This window comes from Lathamus discolor, chromosome 3, assembly GCF_037157495.1.
Source record: "Lathamus discolor isolate bLatDis1 chromosome 3, bLatDis1.hap1, whole genome shotgun sequence".
Taxonomy (NCBI): Eukaryota; Metazoa; Chordata; class Aves; order Psittaciformes; family Psittacidae; genus Lathamus; species Lathamus discolor.
The window spans coordinates 138,377,094-138,402,370 of record NC_088886.1 but is presented as its reverse complement, the minus strand read 5'-3'; the positions used below and the strand labels follow the sequence as shown (position 1 = coordinate 138,402,370).

Below are 25,277 nucleotides of genomic sequence, written 5' to 3'. Positions count from 1 at the left end.
AAATGTAAAAACATATTTATGTATTCTAACAAAAGAAAGCAAGAATTGAGTCCAGTTCTGTTTAAGATTTAGGGATGTGTTAAAAATTCTGTTTATCTTTCTCTTCCAAATGTACCATTTGGGAATCTTCTCCTTTGCTAATATCTGATGATTCAAGAGGAGGAGGAACAGCTTGCCCAAGGTGGCGGCTGATCTGTCCATGCTGCAGATGGTGGCACAGAATTAATTAAAAAAACCCCAAACTTTCCATGCTACCTCCTGTTGATAATCCTTATCTTCTCCAAGGTAAACTGGTACACTGTTGGCCATAAGATTTTGTATACTTTATAAGCTAATTTGCTTCTCTGTATTAATGAATCAGTTCCCTGCCATAGCTCCTTTTCCATTGTCCACTTCGGACAAGCCAGTGAACTCTCCCATCTACTGAATTCCAGTTAGTTACTATTCTTGGTGTAGATCAGAACTACGCACAGAGCATTTTACACCTGTATTAACATCACAGAGTTAATATAATGTAATGTAAACTAACCCTAACTAGTTATTGTAGACATGTAACTACGACCAGTGCTGCTGAGATTAGGGCCAACAGCACCTCTGCTCCTCTCTCTGACCTTGTATGAGCACACACAGAGGTCAAGTTCAGCTTCTGCCCTCGCCCACATCCTCCTGAGGGTCTGCCAGGAAGCAAAACGGTGGCTCCACGTGTGCTCTCCCCAGATACCACATCCCCTCAGCCCCTGACAGAGGCAGGCACCTGAGCTAGAGAGGTCCCAGGGTACAGTACAAGCACAAACCTTGCATCAGTTTTGAACCAAAGCTTTATCTTTACCAGTCAAGTTTCCACTCTACACTGCTTTTTCCCTTCCCCTCCTGCCATGCCAGGCACAGCTGTGATGAACAGCTAAACTGCTGCCCCAGAGGTAGCCATGGTTCCCTGCACAGCCCGCAGCCAGCAGAGCAGCCACTCTCAGAAAGTTCATGACAGTTCACACTGCAAAAACGTAGCTCCATAGAGCCCTACTGCAAATATTTTATGGCCACATAGTATTTCCATGCTCTACAAATCAATGTAAAAGATGTTTTCTTCTGGGGCCTCATATAGACACTGTTTTTAAAATGCATTCCCTCTGCTAAATATAAATCAGTAAGAGTTTTTGTTCTTCCAAAAGATTAACTAGCCTCAGTATTTTGGGATCTAATTCTGGAATACTTGCAGAGGTGCCAGCATTCTCTTCCAATTTAAATACAGTTTAATGGAAAGTCTATCCTGGGCACATTTTCCATGTACAGTGTAACAGCTTGGAAGTCTGAATATTGAGATCTCACCAGAAACTGAAGTAACCTGTCAGGGTTAAACTTTGGATGTTTATCAGGACAAGAAGGAAGGTGGGAGCAATGGAGAGCAGGATAAAGGCAAACGTAAGAGTGGTAGACACAAGCAAATGGACTTGTAGAACCAAAATCCAAAAGACAGTAGAAAATGGAGGAGCCTATTGACAAAGCCATGCAAAGAAAATGTGAGCTAGAGAAGCTGTGGTTCTCAACTCAAGCTCTTGAATCAGCTTCGAGTTATACCTGTGTAAAATCAAAGATGTGCCTCTACACTCAAGACTCTCAGTTGAGCCCACAGCAGCCTACTCACACTGCATATTTACAATACCATGAGCTAAATTAGGATGCCATTCTTTATACTCCCTCTATCACCAGTGGGAAAAGATAGGGTCATAAGAGGGTAATGAAGAGCATCTCTGAATTATGCTTCTCATCTAGATCATCAGCTGAAGCACACTCTCCCACTGCTCTACCATTCATCCCAGTGCATGAGATGCAGAACACAGTGGCCCAAAATCTTCTGTTTCTGACCTCCCATATCCTAAGTGTATTGTTTAGCCCAGCTCCCTAATCAAAGACCACCTCTCACCAAGAAAGAGTAAAGTCCCAGGCTGGAGATACCATCCTGCCTTGCTCTCTCCAAAAATTTTGGCTCTGCCATGTGTCCTCAGAGTAACGTAAGCGAACGGTAAGACCCCGGAATAGTGCAGACTCTCCAACATAGAACAGAAAGCAGGAACATCTTACAGAGACAGTATTTGCAAGTATTATGAACAGGCTCTGTTCATAGCTCCCGAGCAGAGAACAAAGACTGCTGGAGGGATACCTCTAGAAAGCCTGGAAAACACTCCAAGACAGGACAGCACCATTCATCTCACAGCAAACTCTAGAGTTGTACTAACTGAGATATCCCTGAAATTATAGTGATTTAACGCCCAAATACCATCGGTTCCTCAAAGCCACGGAAGGTTTAGAGACCAGCATACTAGGTGAGCTTAGATCACAGCAAACAGCAAAGAGCTCCTTCCTCAAGAGTTCAGAGAGCTCGTTGCTCAGGGCTCAGCCACACTGAGGATTCAGCACCACACATGCTTTGTGCCTTCCCAAGTATGTGTCCTTGTGCACAGCACAGCTATGGCCAACACAGCCCTGATGTGCTCTTGCTTTACAGCAGAGCATGTTAGTATGGCATAACATTTCAGTTCAGAAACGTTGTTGACAACTTTGGACTGCAGTTGTGATATCTCCAGTGGCTTTATTACCTCTTCTGCCTTTTGCTGCTTGAATTTATTGTGAATGTCACATGTGTATGCTCTCACTTTAATTCAGCATGTGGATGCGTTAGGATGTACAGAACCAGAGCCTGTTCTTCTACTTCTCTTACCTGACTGGACAGTGTAGATTATGTTTATCATTCAGTACAACATACCATGAAGTCTGATGCTGTAATGCTATTTCTAAAGAATCTCAGGAAGCAGGTTTTCTTTTACCATGCATGACATTTAAACTCGTAGTGTGGTTTTTTTCCTAATACAAACCATCCAGTAGAGTCACTTTGAGGTCCTGTAAAGCTGAGTCATTTTGTGTGTAGTCTTATTTGAAAACGCAGTGCTCAAGTCATACTTGTTTCACACGCTTCCTTCTGAAGTCTCTCCTTGCAGGGTCTCTTAAGAGCATGCCTACCACAAGCACTTCCTTACTCCCATCCGTATTTAAAACTTAACAAACACTTCTGAGATGTAGTGGTTATTTTTCTAGGGCCCAAGCGGTACTCTGCCCAAAGACTTACACTCCCTCCTTTCAGTGTTAGCTGTTAGTCAGTACAGTCCAAACTATTTCCAACCACACCAGTTACCCAAATATCAAAGATTTTCATTCAATATGAAGTCCAAAAGCAATCTTAAAGCCCTTTAAACATACACCTGCTGAGGGTCTCCTGGCTGCAAGGCTTATGCCATTGTGAAATGGAATATGAAATTTCTTTATGGACAATGAAAACTGCACCTGGAATTCTAGTTTTGCTACACAGTGACTACACCCAAAAGATACTGATTCCAGTGGCTTTTTTCCTGATTATATTTGGCAGCAAATAAATCCTTACAGTGTGGGGTTATGAGAGCAATGAAACTACTACTGCCTTTACTATTTGGCCATGTTTAACATCCTTTTTAATGTTTCAGAATTATAGGAGCCATGTACTTGCCTGAATTCCTCCTTTCTGTTCTCTCATCTCTCCCTCTGCCCATTTCTCTTTGAGGAAAACTCACCCGAACACACGACCTTCCGCTCTGCTTGCTTTGCTATCCCTTCCTCTCCAAAACATCTTCATCTTCCTCCTCTCTTTTCACCAGTGTTAAAGTTTGTCAACCACTTCCCTATTTCAAGTGTTTCACTTCCTTCACTGACCTCATCTTAAACAGCAAATTCTCCCTCATTTAGGATCTCTTGCACTCTGCTGATTTCATCTCCTCAACACAGACACTCTTCATATCTTCTTATTTTGAAAAAATAAAAAACAAACTAAAAATCCCACCACCACTCCCCTGAAACAAAACCGGTCCTACTGATTATACAGGCCCTCCAAGCGTAAAAATTAATAATCAGATGGATTTATTTTGGTAGTACCCACTAGTTAATCTGTAATGTATTCCTGCAAAGTAATTTGCACCGGCACTAAGCAAGGTTACAGAGTTTGACATCAAAATGGCATTTTTGCAGGGGCACTGCTGGGATTAAAGCACAGGAGCTCTACGCTTGACTCTAGCATGCAGCACTGAAGTAAAGCTGCCAACCCAGCGCAGGACACCAGCCCCGCTCTCCAGCAACTTCTCACTACACAAATACAAATTCTAACCAAGAACTTTTGCTCAAACCAGATTGGTCTCCAGTAGCACTAGAAGTGTTAACTACTACATAATTAAAATACTATTTCTTTTCCAGGCAAATAGTTTGAGTACTGCTGAGGCAAAAGCAGAAGAAAGACATCTCCTTTTACGCAAGAATTTGGCCATCCACACACACATTCCTTCATTAATCTGCACTTTCTGTCCCACAGTCAAGTGAAATCTAAATTACTGACTTTCCTACTCTTATCTGGCTCTGAAGCACATTGCTTGCACCAGTTTAAACACCCTCTACCAGTAGTTAACCCTGTTTCTTTAGCAGACCAGCATCTAAACCTGGGCCATTGAATTAAAACATCAAACTTCAACAGCCAGTCAGGGCATAAAGTTACAGTTTATTTTAACAAAGATAAACAGCATCCCTGGCACTTATTCCAAAGAAGCAGCATGAATACTATTCCATCATCCTTCCTAGCAATTCCCATGCCAGACCCATGAAGTTATTAATTAATGTTTTGCTATAAATAGCTGCTGGAGTAGTCCTTACAGGAACTTGTTTTCCTTAGCAGCTGCTTCAACAGGTCAGCCAGTAAAAGACTGAAGCTGTTGAACCCTTATTTCCTGAGAACAAGAGCACACAGGAATGTTTTATTTCTCTAAATGTCATTCTACCTGGTAGCTATCCCTTCAGGTCAAATCTCACAGACAGAAGATATGTCTTAACCTGAACTGCTTACATAAGAAACAGCAAATAAATGGGAGTAAGAGAAAGATAACTTTGTAAGCAATAGCATGCTTCCTCTGAATTTCAGTTGATTTTAACGAATCTGTCAGAACATATGCTGCTCAATACCCACAGCCAATGCTTGCACCAGCGGACAGCAGGAGGTGTCTCCTCACCTCTTCTGCTACTGTAACAGAACACAGTAACTCCAGTCCTCTGATCTGCACAGGCAAAAAATACACTTCAGACCGAAGCTCAAAGCTTTTTAATTACAAACCCTCATAGTACCTCACAAACTTTCATTATTATTTTCTTACAACTTGGGTAACAGAGTCAACTCCTCAAGTCACTTTGTAGAGGCTATCCCAATGTTTCCTATGAAAGGATGCCCAGGAAGCTTTGCCACCCCTTGCTCGGAAATTGTGTTAACATCAGCGTGTGCAAGCTATGCAGAAGAAAATTTCCCAATGATTCAGTCTTCAGCAGCTTTATACTACCCTGATCCTTCCTGACTCAGATGACCACTTACCATTTACTGAAGTTGGGTAATGTGACTGAGGAGGAACATCACAAAAATAAAAAGATGACTGCATTTCTAAATAGCTGAAGGAAGAGACATGCTAGAAAAGCAAGCCAGCTTGGAATAGAAACAACACACTGCTTGAAAATGCATGCAGAAGGGCATTTTTGTATATTGGGGCATTGATCAGAGTGGAAAGAGGAGGAAATTCAATGTCACGCAATTCAGAGCACTGTTCCTGATGTAGCCAAATTCATGGCGTGACTCCTCTGTCACAAATAGGAAACAAGCCTAAAGGCTCAGGGGCTTTATTCTCTTGGTGGAAAGACACCTACACTGTTTCATAGGAGCAAGGAGCAATTAAGTGCAGATGCCAATTCATCCATTTTACTTGCTCTTTGTAGCTTGAAAAATTTGCTCTTTGTCCAGCTAAGAGGCATTTCTTCTGATAGCACTAACCACTGGATTAGTATTATTATTATTTTTAAGTGTATAACTGAACCTGATTCTCTAAGCCATAGCTCTAAATTATAATTTAATAAGGACCACACTGCATCCCTGACAGATGCTCCTTCCTGCCAGCACAGAGAGGTGCAGCTGTTGAACTGGAGTCTGCAAATCCAGACCTCTGGGCTATGAAACATTTCCCTGATTAGTTTTCTGCACCCAAAAGCAGATGTCAACACACGATCTGAACTTATTGCTGTGAACACAGTACATAAAGGAGAAAATATATGTCAAACTGAAGTTGCACAAATTCAAAACTGCTATCAAGCAATATTTTTTTCCTAGAGGATGCACTGCAAAATCACTTCTCTGGAGTACTGGGGTTATTTAAGGTAATTTGCCCATACTTACGCTTTATTACAGCTGCCCACACAATACTAGATACCTCCTCCTGCCTCAACTGAGCCAGCAGTACCAGCCACGTATGTGTCATAAGACTACAGCTTCTGCCACGTGCTAAAGAAAAAAATGGATAAATTCTGTCCCTGAGGGTTCAAGCACAGATTTCCCAAAGCAGAAGATTACAAGAAGATGGAAAGTGTGTATTGTCATGTATATATAACCAATGAATCTGAAAACATTCCAGTTGCTACATGCTAAAGAATTTCTTCATCTACTTCAAGCAATTGCCTGTAAACTGGTCAGTCTGAAGCAGCAATCAGTTTGAGATGAGGAGCTACATGGAGTCCCCATGAGCAGCTTTGCTGTATGGGGATTCAGAGCAGAAAGATCTCTGTGGGATAACTCACAAGTGGTAGCCACTTTACAGATAATGGGATAGAAATATCTTCCAGCAAAATGGCTGAGGTTATCACATCTCTGGTGAAGAGCATTGCAAGAACTGCAGTCATCTCTTGGATGAATGACTTTAACACTCTTTCAAATTTACTTACAGAACATTCAAAGGATATTTCTCTACATTTTCTCCTTCCTACCATGGGAACAGATAGAATATTTCATCCTTTGTATGATAAACACTATTGCACATCTGCCTAGGAAAGATACAGGGAGCTGTAATCACTGCATCTCCATTTCAGAAATTAATTTCTAACATGATGCAAGATTTTCTACTGCATCCCAAAGACAGCCTTGCTTATTTTCCCACCTAAGCCTGATTGCTAGAAGCCATCCACAGAGTAGCACAGGCCACGGACGGGAAGATAATTTTACAGCAAATAATCATCTGAAATCCAGGCAATGAGATAGAGAGACAGTATCTGGAATCACTCACTTTTGCTCAAGCAATAGAACCTTGGGCTGGACAGAAAGGAGTCAGGTTGTCCAAGAACCTTGTCATAGCAATGCTGCTTGATCAAGATATCTTCAGCCAATTTTGCAAAGCCAGTGATAGAAAGAGGGATTAAGAGCAGAAGGACAGCAACTCCTTCCATGCTGCAACCCCAGCTCCATGCAAGACGGACCTGCACCCATCAGGACTCCCACACTTGCATGATTTCTAAACACATAGCTTCACTCAGAATCCGAAAACAAGAAAGCAGCATGAGGGATGGTCTCTTTCCCTTTGGAGATTAAAAAAATCAGAACTAGCTTAGGATAACCAGAAAATAAATTAAGCAATTTTAGTCTTCCAAATTGCACGGAATTCACAGCATCAATAATGTCTTTGTAACAGGAATTAGATTCTTAAGACTATTTTATATTTGATAATCTGATTCAATTTGGTGTGCAAAGACAAAAGTCATTTTGATCTGGGATGCTGCAGAACATTATAGGCACCCACATATTTCTATCTTCCAGAGTGACTTTTTTCTTTGAACTTCTTTTTTAATCTCAGTCACTTTGTTAACCTCAGTCTCTTTGTAAAATGCTATTTTTCAACCTTTGAAAAATGCCAGTTCTTAACAATCCTTATGTCTCCAGTCACTCTTCCAGCAGCTCTACAGAAAATTAAGGTTTTATTTAAAGTACTTTGAGTCAGTGAACATTAAAGATAGACAGATCAGAGCTGAAGTTGTAGCTTCCAAAACTCTCCCCTCAAAAGCCCTTTCCTTTCTTTCTTCACCTCCCAAAAGCTAAAGCCAACCAAACATTTCTGTCTGTCTGCGGACCAAAAGCCTGATCTGTGCAATAAACTAAAATCCGATCTTTATTTCATTCCAAAACCATACCCCCAGCGCCCTTGCTACCAAGTTGCCATTTGCCCAGCTTTCTATCATTTAGATTTACCAAGAAAAAGCAAAAAAATGACATTTTCCTCAAGCAAAAGATGTTTACCGGAAATCTTTGCTTTAAAGCAGCAACCAACCAATAGCGCATATCGCATTTACGCCAGAGCTGTGACGAATGCCTGTTGAGCTGCAGCACTTAAACCACTTGCATTTTAAACAGCAGTTTGTCAAGAGATGTTAGTTGTTTGGGAGGCCTCTGCTCCTAGGAACATAAACATTTCTTTTTATACTGATCACATTTTCTTTTCCATGTGGTGCTTCCAGCAGAGACTGAAATTAAAATGGCTTCTTTGTGTGCCACAGTGTGGTTTATGGCTCAATTCCCCCTCTATGCTTGTGAGCAGGGGGTAGCATCGCACAAGAACTCTGCACAGCACATTCCCCATCCTTGCTTTACAGGTGGAAGCCTCCTCTCTACAGGTGGAAGAGCTCTCCCAGGCTCAAACCCATCTACCCTCCTCCAGGCTACACAGCTTCCCTCTGCCTGATAACAGGCCTGGGACTTGCAGCAGCCTGAGGACCACTTGAACTTTGAAAAGCACACAAAAGGCTCAGTTGCTAGGAAGCACTGCAAGAAACAGAAGAAGAAAAGGCTCTTGCAGGAGTCCGAGTCAAAAAAGAACAAACAAAACCAACCTCCAGACCTGACAAGGGGCAACTCAAACAAAGGCACATGTTTCCTTCAAACCACCTCCCAGCTCAACCAACACTTTTTGAGGTTCCATCCTCAATGCCTGAGCTCTGCTTAAGCCAGGCCACAAGCCTCACAGCTCCTTGACAAACATATTTTCAGCCCTGCCCTGGTATCTCACAGCAGGTCCTGGTTTCACTGACCAGTCTATTGGCTAAGATCTTCCAATGCTGCATCCATGCAATGCCAAACGGCTGCACAGCAAGGTCTATCACAGAGAAAATATGACAGTGTCAGCCAGGGAAAGCTTCATGAAACCACAGCAAGCAACCCAAAGTCTTTACCTGTTTAGCCACACTAAACCAGCATTTTCAGAGTCCCACTGATCCATCTGTAAGTCAGTTGTAGGCACTGTCATGTTAGGGCTTTGTGTGCTTCGATCCATGAGTATGTATCTCCAATGGTAGTCAGAAACAAGAAGAGCCTCTTCTATCCAGGCAAATTTTACAGAGGTCACTGCACATCCATCCTGCCTGGGACAAGTGTTGGGCTCTTTTCTATTCTCCAGGCTTCATCAACAAAGCCTGCTGTGAGCAGCTTCTTGAGCCCTCGGGGCTAAACCTGGGTAGGTCACCTCATGTGGACCAGCCTCACTCTGCCCCTATGCAGAACTGCCACATTAGGTACAACATGACTGGGCGAATTCAGACTATGGGTACTCAGCATCACTTGATGCTTCCACTCTGCATTTGGATGCATTTACCAGTATAGGCAGAAAAAGATATAAACTGAACCACAAAAAGCAGCTGATTTTCATAGCAAGGGGCCTTGGTTTATCACAAAGGCTTCTCACAAAAAAGTGATTTTAACTCAATGGAGAGATTGAGAATTCCGGATTTCTGCTGACACTGGCTATTGGGAGGGAGGCAAGCAGAAGCACACTGTTTACATTCTTTATCATGCTCATGAATATATATGGTTTTTATTATAGCTCCTTTTTACTATTTCCCCCTTTTTTTTTTTTTTTACATAAAATTCAACATTTCTAACAGGAAAAATATGTTCATGCATCTGATCAATTGCCAATGCTCTCTCTGAGCCCACCCCATTTGCTGTGCTGTTGTACCCACAATAAATCTCAGATAAACCAAAGGACACCTCTTCCCAGCCCCATCAACTGCAGTCATCTTGAATGTAAGTTTTAATGCCAGCAAATTAGAGTGTCCCTTTAAGAGACAGTCAAGGACAGAGTCAAGGAACAGAAATACCAGTGAGACTAGGTGACACCAACTCCACAAGAGCTACAGAGAAAGTGGCTCTCATCCATTTTAGACCAGCTTCACTCAGATAAATACATTTTTCAAAGCAAAACACTGATCTAGAGGGAGATAGACAGGGAGAATAATGAACAGACAACAACGCTAATAGGGATGAACCCTAGAGCAAAGCACAGCAACACGCAGGGCTGCAGCATATGCTCTGACTGTGGGCACTCACACCACAAGGCTTGTGGCTGGCAGCCACGCTCTTATTTAGCCTCTGGAAGGCAAGATCTCTCCTGACCTCCAGCTCAGTAGCCTGCTGTGCCATCAGTAATCCCTGCCAATTCCCGAGGGCAATCTATCAGGATCAATTTTTGCTTTGCTTTCACTTTCCAGGAAACTCCCTTTCCTTCAGGATTAATGTTTTTTTAGATTGATAATGCAACACTCTCCGCATGTATGGATATCATTAATGTAAAATTCCTTAATAAAAAGAAAGCAGCCCTATCAATTTTGAGATTATGTGTCTAGAGCCGCCTCTTCTTAATGCCTGTTAGATGTCAGCAATGGTAATTATATTTGTTTCTCAAATCTGTTTTATACTATTAACAACATTAATCTTCTGGCTGCAAGAGTACTTGTTCTGATTAAGCATGCAAATGACTCCCTAGGTTACGTCAAGGGATCCTGCAAACCTTCCTGAACAGACACCTACTACCTCTAAATTAGCTGAATGATAGTTAAAGATGTCACCCATAATTCTTAAGAAAACAGGAGTTCAGTAAGGAAGAGGTGAAGAAGGATCAGAGGTAAGGACGCTTTCACGTCAAGAAGGGAGAGGATCAGTCAAAAAGAAGACAAAGTAAAACAACAAAAATCTGACAAACAACATTCAGTCCCTAAGTCCCACCAGAACAGAGCATCAACTTGACACAGAAAAGCTAGCAGGAAAATGTCATGAAAGCAAAGGACAAAATGAGAGCTCTTTGCTCTCACCACATGTAGCAAGACCCCTACAGTCAAATACTGCCACAACTAATGAAAAACTCATTTGCCTTTCACAATAAATAGAACAGTTTTCAAGCATCAAGATGGTTACCCATAAAATCTCTACATACAGAGGTAATACACACTTCATTTTCAGAAGTGTTGCCAGCAGTCAATACGCTTTTCTATCAGCCACCTTGAGACACTGGCAGATGACCCACAGGTCAGAGGCATGAATCGAAATAATCTCTGGGAGCCCCACTTTTAGCAAATGCCAACTCTGCTTTGGCACCTTGCCCTGGGTCTTCTGCACCAGTTAATCCAGGATTAATTTCTCATACACACACATACTCATTTGCTTTCAGGGCTATGTACCAATTGTGCTGAAAGCAGAGTGAGCTTAGAAAGAGCCTTTTCTCCACAGTCCCATACTAGTTCTTAACAAGCAATTGTCTGCAGAATATGGTAGATGTTAAACCCCTAAGGAGGCTGATCCCATCATGCCATCAAATAAGAAGTTATTCCAAAATCTAGGCAATAACTTAGACATGATAAGAATATAAATTAATATTTATTTGCAAAGAAATCTCTCTTATGATTGGTGTTGTCAGGTCTTCATTATTTCCACGATTGCTGCTTCTTATTTCTTCTGGGATACTTGCAGGGGTTGGAACTAGATGATCTTTAAGGTCTCTTCCAACCCAGACCATTCTATGATTCTATGAGTTAGGTATAGGAAGATGGACGTTATTAAATTCAAAGATATGTACAGCAGTGTGCACTGGAGGACAATGCTACCTAGTGATATTAATTGCAAGGGTAAAATGTGGTATTTGGAACAGTTATTGCAGTATAGGCAATAAATAAGAAACAAAGCATAGGGCTGTTTTCAGCATTTACATATAGATATACCATTCCCTACACTACAAGGCATTAAAAGAAAGCTAAAAATAGAGCTCTATTGTGCAACATAAGAATAAACGAATTTGCACACAGTAGCTATTTTACACTGGGGAGATGGCCTCCACCCTCTGCTGTTCCCCAAAGCCCTACAGCAGCAGCTCAGCAGCTCTTCCTAGGGCTGAGTATCAGCAACTGAATATCCCATATCTCCCACCAACAAGTGTGAGCAAGACCCAGAAATTATTCTCCAGAATAACAAAACGCAGAGGAAGGACAACACCAGTTGTCTTTGCACAGGAATAAAGGACCAGCCAGACGCAGGAAAGTCTATGGCAAATAGATCCTGATGAAATGAGAAACGAATCCAGCCAGCCACCAAAAAGACTATTGCCATGTAGAGTGGACAGAGCCCTTCTACATCTTAACTCCTGCTTTTTCTCCATTTTTTCAACATAACCACATAACTGTGGCTGTATTGCTCACCAGGCCTATATACACATGGTAAGGGGAAAATCTGGCCACGCACAAAACTCATGTGGGCCTCTACACCACATGAAGACGCGTGAGCCATTATTTGTATTGTATCCACAACTTACGGAGCATTATCTGCAAGCAGCTTAAAACCTCAGCTGTTCAAACTGAAAATCACATCCATCAGTACCTCTTCCCAATCTAAAAAGCCAATGCTCTCTCACTAGGAACGTCTTTTCAATTATATCAATGCCATACAATTACAGTTTGGAAAATGTAGCCCAAGATACCTTTTTTCCCGCTCCTCGTAAAAATTATTCTGCCGCAAAACACTGATGGATGCCTGTAACATGCAATTAAAGCAAAGATAAAACAAAGCTCTGCAATGAGGGACTTATTAGTAATTATGACTTGTAGGAGGGAAGGTTATTGAGCAAATGTGCAGGTATGCTCAAGCTCACATATCCCCTGAACATGAATTAATCTACTATGCACACCATAGCTAGTCAAAAACCCTCTGAAGAGACGTGTGCATGTTAATCACTAACCTCTGCACATCTACATACACTGAATCCCTCTCCCAACGCAGTGCAGCAGTCTCCTTAGCTAAACCATCACGGTGTGTTAGTTTGGCTCTGAGTGAAAGAGAAATAAAAAGTACTCAGGTGGGTTTTTTTCTCAAACAGAAACTCATGAAATTAAGAATAGGATCTAGGTGAAAAAGCACCTCACTCATAGCCATAAGGAGGAATTAAAAACTACTGCAGCAGGTGACGACTCAAACACGTAAGAACATATATATTATGACGTATGCATCTATTGGAGATACATTTCAAGCATTATTAGGTAGTAAGTAGTTTAATATAAGTATTTAGTCAACTCATCATATGAAGTCATTCTTGAAGAAATCAGATGAACCATAAGCAACCATACGAAAATTTCCTGTTTAAAACATTGCTGAGCACTGCATGTATAGATATAACTTTTTACATAGCAAGTAAACATCCTGTCCACTAAGATTGTGTTACCTTTGAACTTCCTATTTCAAATTCTTTTAGCATAGAGGGCTCTGGAAAGCACTCCAAGGACTTCTGTGGATGGTGGTGGGAAAGGAAGAGGGAACAGGGAAGAGGAACAGAGACCATCACAGCACCAAGCACAAGGATGTAGATGGAGACTTCATGAGTGAGCTTCATCACTGCACATCATTTCAGAGAGAAGAAGGACCAACTCCCATGTCCCAGCATGTCAAGCCATCAGATGTCTCCTTTTCAAAACAAAGGTGCTGCCTTTTGCAGCAGAAGCCCATTGGGATTTGTTTGCTAGCAAGGAATGACATTGGAGGTGGGTCTCTCCTGGGAAGCTCAGGCAACTGATGCTTCAGTGACCATAGTTCAAAGCTTATTTTTCCTCCCAGTCCAACCAGATGGGAAACTTTCCTTGAGGTGAGTCAGGGCCCATTCAGCACCCACCAACTCCATCATTAGGACAGACTAGCATGGCTCTCCTTGTGCTGCCACCGTAACAATGGAAAAGCAACATTTTCACTCAGAGATGCCTACCCCAAAGAGGGTAAATGATGTCAAGTGTTCCTCGTCATGTCAGCGTATGGTTGCACTTGACTACAAACCTCTGTCCTCACATAGGGCACCCACAGCTTTTAAAATATCATCACCCTGATTTTATGACTTTTGATAGGGTGCCTCCCTCATCATCCACTTCAGAAGCTTCTCTCTCCATTTACTTTTTCAACCCCACCAAGGTCAGGGTGGGCTCTGGAGGAGGCAGGGACCTGGCACACGTCAGGGAAACTCCAACTTCCTCCCTAGGACCAGCTCAGCAGAGCCACAAGCAGCCAGCGCATGCACTCTCTCCCCATCTGAGCTAATTTTCAGTGAGGTTAAATTACATAGGAGCTTGTGAAAATCCCAGCCCATCCTTGCAACATGGAGAGGTCACCAGGCATTTCTGGAGGACATGAATTTATGCTTTACCTGAGCTTTCTAAAAAGAAAGAATGCCAACCCCCAGGGCTGTTAATACAGCTCCTTTCAGTAGTTTTACTTTGAGTTTCAATTTCATTTCAGAGAAATGGATAAGGTTTCCGTTCTCTTTCCATGACTATCTTGAGACACATCTGAAACAGAAATATGCAACAGAAAGATGGAACTGGAGGAACAGTAGCCACAGACAAACCACAAGTGCAGATGCAGTCTGTTTTTGCTAAATGTGCTTTGTTGCATGACTTTTTATTATTTATTTATTCAAATTATAATGCATGTCCCTTTTTTTTAAAAAAGCATCACTGTGCTAAACACAGAGCGCATCACCCCTGACTATAACACTGCCTGTATCCCCTCTGTATGAAGAGGGAAATTTGAGTTCATTACCCACATCTCCTCACTTGTCTCCCTCTCCCAGCAAAACAAAAACTAGAGAAGCACGCTTCCTGGAGTAGAACCACTGAAAGGCAGAAGTTGCAGGATTACTGTGCAGTGCGCTGCCGGCTGCAGGCAGAAGAAAGCCCCAGCAGGAATGCCAAGTCCCTGGCACACACAGGAAATATATACAACTATTATTCTTTCCCAGCCAGGTTTGGGATTTTTTTGCAAATTTATTTAAATAACGCTTCAAAGGGGTAAAGGCACTTACAATCACAAGACAAACATCTTGGTTTTTTTCACATTGACCCAACAGTACTGTTGTTCTGCATATATTATATGTATATCATGAGATTAGAGAAGAAATAAGGTCTGGCCACAGGAACTTCAGAGCACAAACAATAAACAAATAGAAATCTCTATTGAGGCATGCTTGCTCAATGTCTTTAGGATGAAAGTCATCTACTTCCTATACCCATTTGTTCCTTAAACTGTAGGGTTTGGATTTTGTGGAAAACAGGAGAAGAATCAGGACTGTAACTTACAGCCTAAGCCTATGCACTTCATCTTTATTCAAAGAAAGGATACAAGATACTTCAAGCCCACAGGATGCTTTACCTGCATCTTTCATAACTATGTTTACTACTGTAACAAGGAAGTGTCTCTGAAAATACATTCATACCGCACTGACACACAGCACATTTACTATGTCCAAAGTTAAACAGAACAACTCAGAGCAATAGGCAAGTTTAATATTAAAGGAGTGCAGTATTCGCACAGAAGTATTTATGGCATGAGATTTCCAAAGACAGGGACATGGCTAGTATTGCTCATTATCTGTAGATTCAAATCCTGGTGTAGCATTGGCTTGTGCAGGATATTCCAGTCCCTTTCCAGCTCCCCCCTTTTACACTGCAAACGCAGCGAGCGTGCTGCACTTAACGGCTTTAGCTGCGCCTAGCATCAGCCAATTCAAACCAGCGTTCATCCCAGACCTTATCAATTTAAAACGAAATACACCAGAGTGCGTGTTAAGAAGAAACTGCTGGTGGAAAGGAAGAATCAGGTTTGGAGAGCCTGCTAAGCCGCCCCGCAGTAACCTCTACCATTGCTTAGCTGCTTTTTCCCCGTGGGAGCTGTCAGACATGCACACGCTTACGGTTACTTTCTTTTCGCCCCTGCCACCTCCCCGCAACCCGCCAGCGCTGCGCGGGCAGGTGCTTATCCCTCCTCCCTGGCGACGCAGCGAGCCCAGCGCACCCCAGCCCGGCGGCCTCCTGCCCGCCGCTCTCCGCCGCGGGATGCTCGGGAGGACGGGGCTGACCCAGCCGCATCCCCCCGCCGCACCTTGCCCTGCCCGCTGCCCCGGTCCTTACCGTAGAGCAGGCTCCTCGTCACCTGCCCGCCCATGGCCACGCAGTCCTGCGGGGCCGCCACCGGCGGCTGTTCCCTTCCCGCAGCCACCGGACCAGGCGGGAGCCGCTGCCCCGCGCCGGCCGCAGCCACCCACTCCCGCGCCTCCCGCCGCGGCACCGGCGCTGCGAGCTGTCATGTTTATTTACATAAGAAGGAGGAGACTTCGCGGCTTCCTGAAATAGCCGCCGGCCTTCCATCGGTGCGGCGTGGCCCCCCGCCCCCCGCGCACGGCGCGCACCGGGCCGCGGAGCGGAACGCGGTCGGCAACGGCATCCACCCGCGATGCCGCCGCCAGCGGTGCTGCCGGAGGGGGCTCAAAACCCGGCGGTACCCGGCGCCCTGGCAACACCACGGACAAAGCAGGAGGCGCTGCCAGCTCCACGGGGAAAAAATGCAAGAACTCGTTTAGAAAATCAGACAACTTGGGCGATTTGAAACTTTCACTCCCCAGGGGCTGGTATCCCAGGGCAAAGCCCTGGAGCGCACTAGAGTGGGGGAAAAAAAATAAAGGAAAAAAAAAAAAGTATTACCAGACATCACCGCACCAGAGTCTTCGAACTGGCCTCTGCTGGTAAATTATGAATTACTCAATGGCAAAGTGCTTGAAATGCGGAATGGTTCGCCACGGACTGTAATAATAAAAACATTACCCCCGCTAAACTCTTTCTGTGCGAGGCTTGCATGCTCAGCCCACATACAATGCTTCCTGCTCTCCAGCTCATTACCTCTGCCAATGGATAATGAATGGCCAGCGTTATTAAAAGCAGGGGGATACCGAGGGTGGTGCAGGGAGGTGCGCAGGGTACCACAGCCAGGGTTGGTCCTCGGTTGCTCTTTGCACCTCACAGCTCATGCAGGACCTTGCTTGATCCCTCCTCGCCATCTCCAGCACCGTGCCCCTGCCCACACTCACACCTCCCTGCATCTCTCCAATCCACTGCTCTAAGGGTAAATTAATACAGCAGGCACCAAGCTGCCACAGCCAGCAGCGGTACACCCCAGTTTAAAACTAGCTCATGCATCTTTATGCCACTCCGCAGTCGCTCCTTACTCCGCAACGGAGCAGGAGTCAAACTTCTGCAGCCACGAGTGCAGCTCTGCCTCCCAACTCTTACCATGGTGCTGGGCAGATCCTGTCATCCTACTGCCTCGACCCTGCCAAGTCAAGAAATAAGATTTTCTCTTGCCTGTGTTGTAAAGGTTATTGCTTAGGATGGCTGGGTGCTGAGGTCTCAGCTCTTCTGGAGAGCAAAAAATAAAAATGCAGTGCAAAAAGAGCCCAAGCCGAAAAGCAGGGTGTTTGCACTAACGCTGTGTGCGTGAGGAAAGCTGTGCCCAGCTTTCCCAACCTGGGAGAGGAAGCCCTCCCAAGCCCCCAGCAGCAGCCAGGCACAATTACAAGCTCACCCACCAGCTCCTGCTTGCCCAGCCGAGGCAGCTTGCGCCTGGACTCCAGAGCCAGGCAGCAGCTCTTCTCTAGCTGAGCCTGCTCTGCTCCTCACTGCCCAAAGTCACACTCTGCAGAGCTTATGGCAGTTTCTTGGCAGAAGAATTCCTTTTTTTTTTTTCCTCTTCTATTCTTTCCCCCCTCCCCTTTCCGAACGATGCTGCATTTACAGCAGCAGCAGTGCAGGGTGAAGGCACATCCCTAGGAGCACTACAGCGTGGTCCCCACACCCCAGCAGCTTCAGGACATCTCTTGGATCACAGCACCCTGCTCTGCTCCCACGGATGCCACAAGGACATTGCCTGTTATGTCTCATGGCAGGCAGCCCACGCACTCGGGTGACGGCACGGGGTCTGGGCGCTTACACCATCAACCACCACATTTCACTTGGAGGAATGGGGATTGACTTGGACATTCTCCCTCAGTTCCTCATTTCAGCTCTGCTTTCCATCCTTACCTTAACCTTGCTACAGCTCTGTGAATAATTGACTTCTTGGTTCACTGCCTCAACCAAGAGATTGCTAGGAAAAAAAATATCATTTCATGTGGGCCCAAAACCGAATGCTTTGTGTGTCTCACTGAACAAAATGTTTCTTTAACTCAAAATGAAGCATTTTATTTTCAGAGTTATTTTTACCTCATTTTTTCAAGTTATGGTCATTGAATCCAGCTCTGAAATGATGTCTTAAAAAAAAAAAAAAAAAAAAAAAAAGCAACACCATTAAGCCCTTTGTTTTGAATACACCAAAAGGAAAAATTTGGATTGTTATCTTTTCAGATTATTTTTTGCAACTTATTGGCTTTGTTTGTTTGTCTGAGGGGGAGGTTCAAGAGGGCAAACTGCCAAAATGAGTCAGCCCGTTTGGCAGAAAACGACAATTTCAATTAATTTTAAAATTGGTGGTTTCTTGATTTTCTTTTTCTTTTTTTTTTTTCTTTCTTTCAGAAAAAAATCCAGCATCCCCTCTCCTGTGCTTCCCCCACTGCTGTGGAGCAGCTCCTGGGGGACATAGTCCCACAAGGCCATCCATGGTAGTCAAACAGCCTGTCTGCCCTGTTGCATGATAATTCCTCCAGGATTATCTGCCATATGGTAAATCTTTCCTTCACAGCCATGTCATGCTGAAACCTACTCCTGATTTGTGCTCATCACCTCCAAGTCCATTTCAGACCTTGCCCTTTGCCAAATTCCTTTTCAGTCTTTTGTGTTTCTGATTTTCCTCTAGACAGAGAGAACCAATCTACAGCACAGTTCTTATTTTACAGATCTCTGCTGATACCTCTAGGTCCCCTTAGGGTATTTCTTTGCCCTTGCCAATACAGGCAAGGCCTCTCAGTTTGGCATCATGTTTAAAAAATCAATATCATCCCCATTTGTGCTCCCTTCAAAATCACTGACAAAGGTATAAGGGCTGGACCCAACAGAATCCCAGCCCCTAAATCCATTCCCATTCGTGAATAGCATCCAGCAAACTCCAGCCAAGCAGCAGTGCTGCTGTCCAAGCCAGTAGGAATCTGCTGCAGGACTATTTTGAGGCAGTGTCTGATCTTGCTAAATATACTTATTAACTGCAAGAGTGGGATGCTGAGGCTGCAAAAGACTTCTGTAGGTAGATTCACGGTCATCAAGCTGCTTATTAGACTAAAACCTTGGATCTTTCCAAGTGGCCTTGAGCAGACAAGAGGGCACATTCTTCATTCCTCCTGGGATAAAACCCCCAGTGCTGCACATTGGAGGGCAGGTTTGGGTATGAAGTCATGGGGTCACAAATACCTTCACTGCTTCCCTGGTGTCCTGGCTAGAAGGCTAACAGTCAAGGAAGGAGGAGGCAGAGGTCCACCACTGTCTGGGAGAAGACATCCCTACATGGCCAAACAGCACATTCCACCTCAGATGAGGGAAAGCAGCAAAGATACCTGCAGGGGACCTTGGCAGGGTAAACCAGCTCTGCATAGATGTGCTTTGCACAAGAGGAGACACAGAAAAAGGTACAAAGAAACAGGAAAAGAGAGGATGAAGAATCCATCTCATGGAGATCGAGGAAAAGATTACACAATACACAGGCCAGGCCAGGAAAATGGAATTGCAGTTCATGTGAGCCTCACACAACTAAAACTCTTTTGGGACTGGATTTGGGTCTATGGAGAACTGGAATTTACTCTTCACAAGCAAGACGAAACAAGCAATAAACCCTCTCCTGATGGGGGTTTTAATGGTGCTGATCGTAGAGACCTCCCCCTAAAGAAAGGGTTGAAAAAGCTTCCTTGAATATCAGTATGGAGAAAAGGAGGGAACTGTGGAAATCAGATATGTGCCAATAATCTACTTTTAATGATTTTTGTGTTTAAAAAGGTGCTCTCAATTTCTTTATTACCACTTGCACTTGACTTTATGGTAACAGAGTGATTAGAAATTGTCCTTTTTCACTCTCATCTCATCTGGAAAGACAGGAGAATTTAGGGGAACACATTCTCAGGTCTTTTCTCAGCACAAATCTCTGACTGCTATTAGGGGGAGGAAACTTCACTTGTACCAAAAGCAGATTTCCTCCAAGAATCTCTGCCGCTGTAACTCCAAAGAAAAAATTATGTTCTCAACAGTAAAGCATCCAAAAGAAAACATCTCACCAGCACGCTAGTGCTCAAGAAACAGGGACCAGAGCTAGGAAATCTTGCATTCTATGCATCCTTTTGATATTAATTTATTGGCATTAATGGAGGGGGTTTAGATGAAAGACATGTCTCTACTTTCAATTCTCTATCTGTAATGCAAGGGTACAGGTACTGCCCTAGCAAAAGGTATGCTGATTAGTTGATGTTTATGCAGGCATCTGAGAATATAATGACTTGGCAGCAGGTTGGAACTAGGCGATCTTAAGGTCCTTTCCAACCCTAACTATTCTATGATTCTATGTCATTATTAAGCATTACTGTAAAGCTGCAGCCCTGGATGAAAGCCACATTCTCAATGTGTAAGTCAAAGGAAATTCAAAATCCTGGCTGAAATTCTTAAAATCAAAATCACCGCTCGAACCTACAAACTACAGCACCATGACTGCTACTGCAGGCATTCAATTACCCTGGTGGAATTCTCTGCAGGAGCAGCAGGAAGGGGAATTTAAGGACAGGGAAAATCTTTACGTGAATGTCCACCTCACATTTGCACTCAGCGTAAATGAGACTTCAGCTGTGTTTGCTTCAGTGACAGGAGCTGCAGCTGCGCAGTGGTAAAGGCTGCCTCTTGGTAGGGCAATGAAGACATCAGCAAGGTGTTGTAATGGATGTCCAGGATGCAAATTGATTAGGTGAAGATGGGACAGCAGGGATAGGAGACCCTGAGGTCTCATGTAACTGCTTGGGGGCTTCAACCCCTGTTCATGAAAAGCCAAAGCTGGCAGAAGATTAACCCTGGCCCTGCCAACACTCCGTGTTTTATCCTGACCTCCTGTGCTACCATCTGCAGGATCAGAAGAGGGGAACAGCAGTGCTGGAGAGGGGCAGGAGGCTGAGCAAGAAGAAGGAATTCCAAGCCAAGGAACTGAACTGACCTCAGGCCAAGTTTCACAATGTTTTTCTGTCAGCAATGTGAACACTCGCAAGCCCCCACTGGAAGCTGAGTTTATCTTCAAAGATTGTGCCTCCATGCACGAAGGTGTCAGGAAAGAAATCAATGCTCCAGAAACCAAGAGTGCCCCTCCTCCTTGAATACTTTTGGGATAATCAATTGAGAAAACCCAGTAGCGGAGACTGAAAATGACAATTCAGTGTAAGTTGTGCCTTGCCATAAAGCATTGCCTTGGACTAAATCGTGTTTCTCAAAAGTAGCTTTCAGATAATACAGAAAACCTGTGCCTGCTCTGGGGCAAGATCACCTGGACTCTGCCAAAAGACCATTCCTGTGGGAAAGCCTCATACTGTGCATGACACCAAATGAGCCTTCAGATGCCTCCAGTTCTGACCTTTATTTATACGCTAAATTAACATGAATAACTTAGCCTCTTGCTGCCATTTCAGACTAACTCTTCAAGCACAAGATTCAAAGGATCTTAGGCCTATCCAGATGTAATGGAAAACAAAGATAAAAGAATCATTGTAATTAAAAAAACATAAAATGCCGACTTATTCACCCAAGGAAGCTGGCTTGCCATCAGAGCAAGCATAAGAATCAGAAAGAAAACTAAAGTTTCTATCTTAAAGCAAAGATTTTCTTTAGTCTCATGTGAATATCTTTACTTTTTCTCTGGCTGGGGTCACAGCACAGCACCAGCAAGAGTGAGAAATCTCTTAGTTAAAGCCCATTTCTGGGGTTATTAAACTTCTGGAAACTTTGAACAGTACCATCCCATGTGATAAGGCACTATGACAGCCTTTAGCTATACGAGCATAGTACTTTTCCACAGAGAGCTACAGGGAATACTGGTACAATGTATCTACTTTTTATAATACAAGTAACTCATTCACACTTTATCATAGGCAACATGCAAACTCTGCACTGAAAAATGAAATTACCAGCTGGAATCATCAGCATTTTTATGGCATTTTCCCTTTAACATGTGACTGTTGAGCAAACACCACCTTTCTTCCCACAATATTGCTGTAGGAAGAAGTGATGCCTCTGCCTGAGCTAAAGAAGCAAAAAGTTAAACAAGGACGATAGGAACAATGGGTTAATTCTTTCTAACAATGTTCTTTCAATGCCCTCTGTAAAGAGCACAGGCAGGAGCTCTGTGAAACCAAAGAGGTAAATAAGGTAATCAGAAAGCACGGGCACCAGGGGCAAATGAAGGTTAGATAGGCAATCTCCACTCCAGCATGCTCTGGGAGCTTGACTTTGTAATCTTAATAATGTTCCCTCAACATAGAAGTATAATTTCTAAAGGGTTTTCTCAGTAAATACAGTAACAGGAGGGAATAACCTCTGTTTCCTGTCCCACCCTTTTTGAGAAAAGCCTCTCACTTGCATGCACTGATGTTTGTCACCAAGCAAAGGCACCATATGTGTTTGTGATGTAAATATTAGCCCAGCAGAGAAACGTCTTTTTATTACCCTGTAAAATGTCCTTCAGAGAGGGTGGTGAAGGGCAGCATGGGCCAAAATTAATCATCTGGAAGGGCAAGATGGGCAGGCAGGACCACACCACACGTCCATGAGACAGCATCCCCCAGCATGCCCCCCCACAACCCAAGCCTGGGCTTGGAAAGGCTCCTGGGGTTGCAGAATAAAGTCCTTAAGTCCTACTTAAGGCTCCCCCTGCACCCCTTCTCACCCCAAAACTTCCTTGCCTCCTGCTACAGGGCTATCCTACAGGAAATGGGGTTTATTTACAAAACTTGCCTTTCCAGGGCTGCTTTCGCAAGCTCTTTTACCTTAAACTTCAAGGTACCAACAGAGCTGGAAGTCAAATACTCCAAGGGCAAAACATATGGCAAGGTTGAATTTTCCAGCCCAGGCAAGATGAATCTTGCAAGTATAAATACAAAATACATCATGTAACACCTGTTACATGTGTTGGCCGTTCCCACTCCCTCTGTTCATCTGTTGGTCGCCCTTCTCCAGCCTCCTGCTCTCATCACCAGATACTGCTGTCTTGTACCTCCCCATCCTAGACTTTTCGTGGCTTTTCAAGCTGTATCTGAATTTTACCCTTCCTCACTGCTACATCTTTTAACTCCTTTCTGCTATTACTCAGAAGAGATTTTACATGCAATTAGGTCTCACAAAAGTATCATGAAAGATCAGAAGCCACATGCAGTAGAGTGGTGGCAGCTATTATTGGATTGAGAAATGAGTTTGGTTCTTCAATTAAGGAAAACAGGAGTTAATCAGTACAAAAACAACCCCAAGCTTTACCTTCACAAAATACCACTTGTTTTGGACCTACATTATCGCAGCACAAAGCAGATGAATGTAAAATGCAGATACTGTACTGAGTAGAGCAGCAGTCATGTTCTCCTCCATCCAACATCCCAATTTCCAGGAGGGATCAGATATCAATAGGACATGAGCTTCATAAAATTACCACAAACACAGAAAAATGCCTGTATGCCTAAGATCTAAGACATGCTGATATATTCATCACTACAGCATGTAGACTGAGTGTCTCTGACCTACCACAGCTTCATCTGATCTGCTGCAAACTTTTGCAAACCAAAACAGAGCCGCCTCTGCCATTGCTTCTCTTCTTCCCATACACCGTGCCTCCAATCCAAAGGTCTTTTTCACTTCTCCTTCGTCCCTCCCTCATTCTTTGTCTCAGCATCCTCTTCTGCACCTCCTACGCACTTGGAGAGCAGAGAGCAGATCAATCTGGCAGGCTCAAACAACAACAAAAAAAGCAAAGAAAAGGGAAAATAATCCTCTGTATTTTTATCTGGAGGGAGCAATCAAATCCCTTTTCCTTTCACCGGGAACCGAAGGGAATGGCAATGGCTCCCAAGGTCTCATGTTCTCACAAACCAACCCCAACAAAAACAAGGGGAAGGGCTGGCATTTCTTCCCAACACACAGGCACCTCTGAATAGGAGCATTAAGCTTGTTTTTAACTATGTCTTCTTCCAGCACCAAGCATCAGTTAAAAATACCCATTTTTACAAGGTGAGGGTTGATTGCCCAGTCTTCTTGTTTGCTTTTCTTAGAAAGGGCTGAGGACAAACTCTGCTGCCTGAGGGCGGTTTAACCAGCTAGGCAGTTAGCAGCACTATGGGAACTGCTGGGCTGGTTGGGCAAGTGACCACACACACAGCACAAGAAGGGGGCTTGGAAGGGTGCAGATCTCCATGTGCAGCATGCACCGTCATCGTGCCAATACAGCACTGGCAGCATTTACTCATCAAGGTCCCAATCCTGCAATCTCATCAGCATGTGCAAAAAATCCACTCTGGCATAAAGCATCTAATGACATTAATGGCACACAGCACAGCGATACAGTCCAGGCATGTGGAAATAATCACAGGCCCAGAACCCAGGATGACTGACTTTTTTCCCATTCAACATATGTTTTACTTAGATTCTGCTTCTTCCCACCCTTCTTTTGGTCTCCCAAACTAGTATTTGTTTTTGGTGAAACACAAGAAAATGTCTTTAACACAGAAATTGTAGAGGTGAAATCACACCTATCTGAGAAACAAAAACACAGTTTACTTGTGTAAAAACTAGAGATATTATTAAATTCATATATTCCTAATAATAGGCAAAATATGACCCCAGCACAACTGGTCAGTGAGCAGATAAAATGCATCTGAACTCCATTCAGCTTGAGTATCTAAAAATAATGTTTGTGATTCCTACACAGAATTAGAACCAAAGACGCTGAGTTTCAATGAGGTCTAAATAATGTTTATTAGGACCAAAGTGTATGCTTCACAGGATGACTCAAAACCCCTAAGCTTTTCTGAGCAGTTGTTTGCTTTCTCAAGGTGACCCGTGAGCTGTACCCCAGGGTGGTAAAAATCAGCAATGACATCATTTACAACAAACAGAGCGTCTCTCCTTCCCTATCAGGTCATCTTAACTCAGCTGTTCTTGTGTCCTGGAGATGTTTTATCTGCACAAAAGCATTTTACCTGTGCAGCTATATGTCAATTGTGACGACTTTTGTCACTTTCGCTTTTTGTAACCACACATTAAAAATGCCTATATTCAACAGCTTTAGCAACACAGTTGTA

The 25,277-nt window shown here is 43.6% G+C and overlaps 1 protein-coding gene across 4 annotated transcripts in view; it reads right to left on the bottom strand.

Moving 5' to 3' along the window:
- NEURL1 (neuralized E3 ubiquitin protein ligase 1) overlaps positions 1-25,277 on the bottom strand; it is a 164,970-nt gene that overhangs the window by 78,763 nt on the left and 60,930 nt on the right. The window contains exon 1 of one of the 4 annotated variants that reach the window (XM_065672177.1): positions 16,696-16,717. The exons of 1 other annotated variant lie outside the window; for it this stretch is intronic. In XM_065672177.1, coding sequence (XP_065528249.1) covers positions 16,696-16,702 — 7 coding nt within the window. In that variant the 5' untranslated portion in view covers positions 16,703-16,717. Of the gene's footprint in view, positions 1-12,917; positions 12,943-16,125; positions 16,275-16,695; positions 16,718-25,277 lie in introns of those variants that run through there. 2 more of the 4 variants (XM_065672175.1, XM_065672176.1) reach the window with 2 other exon arrangements.